This window comes from Salvia miltiorrhiza, chromosome 4, assembly GCF_028751815.1.
Source record: "Salvia miltiorrhiza cultivar Shanhuang (shh) chromosome 4, IMPLAD_Smil_shh, whole genome shotgun sequence".
Lineage (NCBI taxonomy): Eukaryota > Viridiplantae > Streptophyta > Magnoliopsida > Lamiales > Lamiaceae > Salvia > Salvia miltiorrhiza.
Window position 1 is genome coordinate 37,323,816 of NC_080390.1, and position 8,554 is coordinate 37,332,369.

At 38.0% G+C, this 8,554-nt stretch overlaps 1 protein-coding gene across 1 annotated transcript; it reads left to right on the forward strand.

Moving 5' to 3' along the window:
• Window positions 1-2,769: 2,769 nt before the first annotated feature.
• On the forward strand, window positions 2,770-3,590 carry LOC131021445 (probable cinnamyl alcohol dehydrogenase 9). The gene is made up of 2 exons (XM_057950633.1): window positions 2,770-3,119; window positions 3,278-3,590. The coding sequence occupies exons 1-2, from the start codon at window positions 2,981-2,983 to the stop codon at window positions 3,478-3,480; spliced, it is 342 nt and encodes a 113-aa protein (XP_057806616.1). The 5' UTR covers window positions 2,770-2,980; the 3' UTR covers window positions 3,481-3,590.
• The last annotated feature ends 4,964 nt before the right edge of the window (window positions 3,591-8,554 follow it).

An 8,554-nucleotide genomic window follows, 5' to 3' on the forward strand; every position in this document is an offset into this window, starting at 1 on the left:
ATAAACGAGAAATTTATCTTTAAATAAATAAATTGATCACGAGACTTGAGACTTTGATGAGAAAAGTTAAAGCTCATTTAAGGTGGCCATTACTGAAGAATTGAATGTGACCAATTACATAGAAAGGGAAATGGATAAAATCCACGATTAAATAATGTTCATAACGGTTTGGAGATCCCAAGAACTTTGTTCAATGAGACAACTAAATTATGAATGTTCGGTTGTGCACTTAGACAACACCACTGTAATATCGAGGTATATGAGCTTAATAGACAACCTTATTTTTTGACGTTGTGTGTTGGGTCCCGGAGGGTCACTGGGATACACCTATAGGCTATTTTGTAAAATCTTTTGTAAATAACTGAAGGAATATCAATTGATACTGAAAGAGGTTGACTGATGTGAGCAGTTAAAGAAAACTTCAGTTAAAAGAAGGTTGTAGACTAATACTGAAGTAACTTCAGTATTTTGATTTCAGTTAGGCTCAGGGCTTTAACTGATATCCACGTAAGGCTTTAGTGATCTAGATTTTGTAAACAGATGAGTGTTATGAATCTTACTGATTATCCGAAGATTTATCAGTTAGACTAATAACACTAGCAACGGAAAAATTAAACTTAAGAAATAGCCTTTGTGATTAATACGTTGTCAAGATAGAGTTTCACTTTGCAATAAATCAGTTTCAGTTAAGAAAGCGTTTGTGCATAGATAAGAATGTAAAACTGAAAGCGATAAACGACAAAGGATTTTTACGTGGTTCGGAATAAGTTCATACGTCCACGGTCAGTTAAACACACTGACAAACACTCTAGGCTTGTGCTTGCGGGTGCACAACAAACCTTTAACTGAAACAAGGTTTCAGTGTCAATACACTGGATTGGACTTCTCGTCTCTTTCTTAACTCGCAAAAGCAAAGACTACACTTGTCTTGCGTGCGGGGGTTAAGAACTCTTGAGTTTAGACACTGGCTCAAACTCTCTCTCTCAAACTCACTTTTCGCTCTGTTGAAAAGGGTTCGAATTACCAACTAGATTACAGCGAACAGGCTCTCTATAATGGGGGACTTAGGCTTTGGATTTTACTGAGTATTTTCCTAAGTAATTAAGAGAATGTATGAAATCAGTAAACTGATTTAGGCTTTGAGTATTCTCTTATTCGATTCAAACTTTGAAAGCAGTGAGTAGGCTAAGTTGCAATTTTGGCAGAGGTTCAGCTTGTGCGTTTGAATCGGTGAAGATTGTGGTGTTCCTCGAGCTCTATTTATAGGTGAAGTCTTGAATAGATCCGTTGGCTGAGATGGTCTTCAAGAATTCGTCCGTTGTGAGAGTAATTTAAATTTTGGCTGAGGCTTCAATCTTCGAGGTTCCTTATTTGATGGAAAAACGGCATCTCAAGTACAAGGGGTAAGGCGCCTCTGAAAAGTTTGCACCAAAAAGAAATGCTCTGTAGAGAAATGACGATCTTCAATATCTCTGCATTTAATGCGGGTGTACTTGAATGTACGTGACTTCCTTTTAACTTAAGAGTTTCAGTCCGAGGAAGAATGTCAACTGATACTTGACTTGAGTATCAGTCCGTTAATTCCACGTGGACAACATTAATACATCAATTATAACTGATCCTTCAGTGAGACTCTCGTCCAGTCAATACATCAGTATTTGACTTTGTCTTTTCACAACTATCTTCAGTTGAGGTATTCAGTCTTCAGTCCGCCGGTCTTTAGTCTTCAGAGCAGTAGTTTAACTAGAAAACATGAACTCTAACACTTGAGTTCGAAAAGTTCTAGTCTATTAAAGAAAAATCTAAGAGTTTTGGTATCATCAAAACTAGGGCTAGGATATTTCATTAAGTTCCCAACATTGTGTAGTTTTTTTTTTTTTTGTAAAACAAAATTGCCCTAACAAATTTCACTCGCTTCTATCTTTCGCCCAAGTTTGAATTTTTGCCCCCAACCACCATCGCCCAACGAGAACTCACCGGCGTCTACCCTAGCCACTATCGCCCCACGCCACACACCATTGTCCTCTCGCCAGCCACCAGAATCTATTCCCGTTGCCGATTCCTGACATATTCTAAACTTTCTCGACACACAGACAGGCAAAAAGGGACGAGCCCTAGTCCTCCTTTGTCACAGATCACCGCCACCGCTGAAGGATCGACGAGATCGATGCTCATCTATCGACACCACTTCGCCTCCGACCTGACGTCGCCGTTGCTCTATCTCATGTTCCAATGAAAAACAGTTTCTGCCAAGGCGGTAGCCAGCGTTCACCACCCAAACTTCCCAAGTTTGGCAGATGCTGAGCTTTCTGATGACGAGCTTCTGGTACTTAACTTCATCCACATTCACTTTTACAACTCATACAACATTATAAGATTTGAGTGATTTTGACTTGGTGTTTTGAAATGCAGAGCACGTGGAGACAACGTGTTGCGCTTTGATGATTATAATCTAAATAGCAAAAGTTTGAATGGTTTTCTTTGGATCATTACTCTTCTGGCATTAGCTTTCTACTTTTCCCTCTTCTTTTAATCTGCAAATTTTTAAAATGCAAAGCACGTGGAGACAACTTGTTTGGTTGTTGTTTTTTTGTTTTTATGGAAGTTGGAAGTGTGACATTATAATTCTCTCATAAACTTTACCAAAATTTTCTTCAGTTTTGGGACAAAGGATTTTAAAACCTTGTGAGGTCCATACTTATATAATGCTAACAAAAAGCATATTATCTTCTATCTGAAATGGGTAAGGCCTGCACCAAGCCTTTCTACTAACTTCTCAGACATCATTCTCATGTTTATATTGGTAATTACATGGTCAATGGTGATGAATTTCACGATTTTCTAATTGTGAATTTAGTAAAATGAAGTTAAATGAGTTATAGTTTTCATCTTAATAAACTCCTTAGTTCCTACAATTTGAGTAGAGAAGAAAATGAAGTTGATGAGGTTTGATTTATTGTTTTAGGCTGCAACGGGCACTATGGATTTCATCATTGATACCATTGCTGCAGTGCATCAGTTGGCTCCATTGCTAAGCCTGTTGAAGATGAATGGGAAACTTGTAACGGTGGGATTGCCGGATAAACCTCTCGACCTTCCTATCTTCCCTCTAGTTGCCGGTGAGAACATTGCTACCTTCGAACACGTACATCACCAGATTACATACAGCTTAGCTGCTTTCCCCTGCAATCTCTGCTCTGATTATAGCTATATTAAGATCTGTATTTAATGATTCATGGTAAAAGCATTTCCTGAGAAGCTTGGGTTATTTTTTCAGGTCGAAAGATGATTGGTGGAAGTGACTTCGGCGGTATGAAAGAGACGCAAGAAATGTTGGACTTCTGTGGGAAGCATGGCATAACAGGTGACATTGAACTGATTCGCGCGGAAAAAGTTAACACTGCGATGGAACGACTTGCCAAATCCGACTTCAAGTACCGTTTTGTGATTGACGTGGGAAACTCCCTCTCCAATCTCTGAGAGCTGCAAACAAATCCAATCGTTTTTGAACTCTCATTAATAAGGGTATTCAAGAATTTGAACAATGCTTGAGAGATTGTTACAATACCAATGCTATGACATCCTTAAAATACCACCAGCTATCAGCTGCATCAAGTAATGGCTCCCCAAGTTCCGCCAGGGCAAGCGATAATCCAAGAAAAAATAAGTCTTCACCGGTGATTTGCTGGATTTCTCAGCAAAAATGAAGAAAATACAGAGAATCATCAGGATTTATCATAATTTGTTCAAAATTCCTGGGAAATACATATTAATTTAAGAGAATTAGGGTTTTTCCCTTCTGCCAGTAGTTGATGGCGTGTTGTGGATTTGATCTGTAGAATTTCTAGGAGACGCAAGGAACCACGAGGAATCGCTGGAATTATCTTTGATTTTTTGTGGATTGCTGGGAAACTGATGAGCCCATGTTTGTGCCTATTTTCTGTGTCTGTTTAGGTGTAGATAAAATCTTTTTTCCTTTGTTTTGTTAGAGTTAGTCGCTTGGGAGGGCATAGTTCCAAGGCAGACCCGATCTTTGGGCAGAAGGTGCTTTTAAGGCACAATGCTACTGCATTCTGTGAGAGAGGCACAGGTTTGATGTAGAGGTATCTAGAGCATTCAGCAACCTGGCGCAGCAGATGGACGAGGTAGGACCTCAGTGTGGAGGCTCGATATGGGCACAGAGACGTTAGCACCTAAAAGAGGCCGATGGGGTTAAACCAGTACTTCATTCACAAGGAAAGAAATCTTCAAGAAGATTAGGCCTAAAGATTGGGTGTATCACGAAGGAAAGTCGGATTTTCGTTCCAGCTGCAACATCATGGGCTGGCCTCTTGCAGCCATAATCGCCTCTATTAATACTCGAAGGGTTTCATGACCTGGAGAGAAATACATTCAGAGACCTCTGTCGCGCCATAGTTTTATTTTGCTAAGTATTGAAGCTTTGCCCAGGTTGTGGGCGTAATGCTATGTTTTTACTTTATGCTTGGAACGACACTTTTGGCAGTAAGTACTATTTTGTTTCAGTAATTTCAATTTAGTATTTTCCCTTCATGTTTTCTATTATGTCATTTGTCTTTGTTATTTATTTTATGTCTAGCTAAGTTAATATTCTGATTTGGGCAAGATAAACTGAACATGAACACTTAAAACTCGAGAGGTCTAATTGGGCATAATAACTGCATGAGTATATTCCCGATACACTAGGTTTGATTAAAATACGGTTTGGGCAACTTGGTTAATTAACAGATCACTAGTTAACTAGGAAGCTTTGACCACAAGTAAACTTTGGGCACAAGGCGAAAGAAATTTTGACCTCCGAAGAGTACAACTGGTGATGGAGTCGTGACTAGTGGTGAAAAACCCACGTAAGGGTCAAATTGGGTTTATCTAAATCTGCATGCATCTTGGGCATAACACTCTCAAGCAAGAGGCCAAAGTAAGGAGTGTCTTTTAACCAGGATAGTTAATACCATTAACTGATAATTTCTGGGGTTATACACTGAAATGAGAGATTATGCATAGGGCTGTTGCGTGCGTGACGCGTGACAATTGGGGGCGTAGCTGTATTTTGCCTATAACCAATTGGTATACGAGTGTAGTGAAATATATTTGAACCAATGACCGAGTGTCTAATTCATGTTTAGTGAGTCGAACCAAGTCAGAATCGTTTTGTTATTTGACCAAGTTACTTTGTTCTTTCAGTTTAGTCCGAAACTCTGTTTTGCTCACAAAACTATTGTGACCAGAACAACCCGAAAACAAACCCCTTTTAGTGACACTCTTGCAGGAGAAATTACACCCAGTTCCATATGGATTCGACCCTAGACTAACTGCTAGCTAGTATAGTTGTGGGCACAGGTTTTATTTGCGTGAAACTTGAACGACGACTTCGCCAGAAACTCATGAGATTTACTTGCTGCCTTTTGGGGTAAGAAAGTGATTGAGCTAAGAGATTTACAGTGATTCAGAATAGGGGATTTAGTTTTCTGTGTTATGAATATGATTACATCGGTGATGGGGTTGGGTGTGATGGCCTGCAGTCGGCGACCGGTGTGGATGAGGGTGACTGGGCATCGACGCATCGCCAAGAGGGAGACGCAATGTACCCTAGGGCGCTGAGTCGCAACGGTCGACTGTGAATGAAAGTAGGCGATGGCTGGAGAGTCTGGATTCATGCCCGGCGGCGATGCTTGCCGAAATTCGAGGTGGCCATGACTACCGAATTATTAGTGGTTGTGGAGAGAGACAGAGTACTACTATTGAGATTAAAAAAATGGGGATCTGATTTTTTTGGAGTAAAGGTGCTTGCTCATTTTTTTCAAGAAAAAAACCTCTGAGATATATTCGCGGAAGACTGACTTGGACTGGAGAAATTTTCTGGCCGGTGATTGTCGTTGGAAAAGATGAACTGTCGACCCAATTTTTTTTTAAGAAGAAGAATAAGAAGATCGAGGAAGAACATAAACGTCGTAGCCCAATTTTCCACAGACGGCACCAGTTGATGAAACAAGTATCAACGCCTAAACTAAAATAGTAAACGAGACGAAGATTTACGTGGTTCGATCGTGAGATCTACGTCCACGAGTGGATTTTTGAGGTTTTTCACTATGATAAGAGAATTTATACTTTACATTAGGGGTGTAAAATCGGGTTGCGGGTATCGGGTATACCCTCACCCGCCTTGATACCCGCAAAATTGGGGTGGAGGGTCAGGTGCGGGTATTAGTTTCTCAAAAAATGCGGGTATCGGGTACCCGTGGATACCCCAACTAGTACCCGCATACCCGCAAATTAAATTTTCAGTTTAATAATTTTTATACTTATGAATTAATTTAATTTTACAGCCTACACTACAGGAAAGGAAAATAGCCATGAATTCACAATTTCACCCCAAGACCACCTTAATATTATATATGCATTAAATAGACTGTGAGTACGGTTTCACAAAAATATATATATAGACTGTGAGTACAAAAATGTGAGAATATTTCAAACATACGGTTGGATGCATTTACTATGCATTCCAATATTTCAAACATACGTTTGGGGCTTTAATTGATTAGGAATTTTAATAATTAATTTCAATTCAGTTCTTCATACTGTCACAATTCTATATTTATCTATACTATATTAAAAGGTAACTTTTATTTTAAAATTAATTTCAAATTGATTTTAATGGTAATTAATTTAAAGAAAAATTCATGCGGGTAAAGATGGTACCCACACATTGCGGGACAAGAAATACCCTCCAGCGGAACAAATACCCACACAATTAAAATCAATTAAGAACTTGCGGGAAATTGAGGGTACCCTCATACCAGCAGCGAATACCCGCTGCGGGTATTCGGGTACCCGCGGCATGCAGGCGGGTCGGGTGAGGGTTGGGGTTTCGGGCGATTTTGTCTCGTGGATACTCGCATTTTGTGGGTAGGGTACCCGCGGGTACCCGATTTTACACCCCTACTTTACATGTTGAAGAAGAATAAAAATAAAAGAGAGTCCCTAATCTAATAGCTAAACTTCTATTTATAAGCATAAGAGTAAACCTAAAGCCTTTGGGCCTATAAACTTAAGTAGTTGGGCCTAAGCCCCTATTACATTAATCAGCGGTGAGAAGTCAGCGCTGGCAACCGAGGTTTGCCGATCCGCCTCGGAGTAGCGTCGAGTTGTCGCGGGTGGGTTGTCAAAACATGAACATGGTTAAGCTGCTAAGATGATTCTCGGTTGATAAAGTTAGCCATGTCAAGTCAGCGCAGTACTGAATATTTGAAATAACAATAATAATAGCATTAAATACTAATAATAATAAAGAGATATCCCGACACTGCTAAGCAGAGCGTTGGTGCACAATTTCGTCCTCATAATATTTTGTGACTAAAAAATTGATAATATTTCTTTTATGTTATTTTCCGATTGTGAAACACAATTCTACTATTTTTTTATGAGCCGGTAGATCTATAACTATAATATATTAAAAATGCAACTTTCAATTGAAAATTAATTTCAAATTAATTTTAAATTTGGAGTGGTAAATTTTGTGATTATAATAAAATTGAAGATTTATTTATAAATTATATTATTTTTTCTTTTTTCTTTAACTTTTTATTTTTCTATTCTATTTCTTTTATAAAATTATGAAATTCGACTAATTATAAAAGATTTGATATGGAGTGGATTTTGAAAATAGCCTATTTCTTTTATTAAACTTAAAAATTACCTACTAAAATAAAAAAATTTAAAAATACCCACACTTACCATTTTACCCTTGCATATAAAAATTAAAAAAATATCCTTTAAAAAATCCGTGCATTTCACACCCAGTCGAATTCACAACCAAGATTTATTTTGGTTGTGAATTCAAGTAGTCGTGCATTTGAGTTTTAAAGTTTGAATTCACAACTAAAAATAATGTTAGCCGTGAATTCGCGTGAATTCACAACTAGAAATATTGTTAGTCGTGAATTCACAACTAAAAACAGTGCTAGGCGTGAATTCAAGTTTTAAATAAATTCACAACTATAAATAGTGTTAATCATAAATTCGAGTGAATTTACAACTAAAAATAGTGTTGGTCGTGAATAACGCGAATTCACAAATATAAATAACATTAGCTGTGAATTCAAGTTTTCACAACTAAAAATATTGTTAGTCATGAATGCAAGCTTTAAAACTTAAATTCACGACTAGCATTATTTCTTGTTGTGAATTTACTTGTAAATTCATTAAACTGATTCTGAATTCTAGTTTTAGTTGTGAATTTAAGAATATTAAGTTGTGAATTCATAGGAATCCGATTGTGAATTCAAGAACATTAATCAATTTTCAATTTTAATCGTGAATTAATAGATCAAGCCGTGAATTCATAAATCTGACCATGAATTCATAGATCTTATCACAAGTACATCTCCAGCTCTACCGAAATCATAATCGGAATCGACGGCCCGTAAACATCAGCATCCAGCAGCCCAACCTTAAGCAGCTGCCATTTATTTGCAAGCGAAACAGCCAAATTAGAACACACAAACTGCAATGTAAAATCTCAAGCATTATTCTT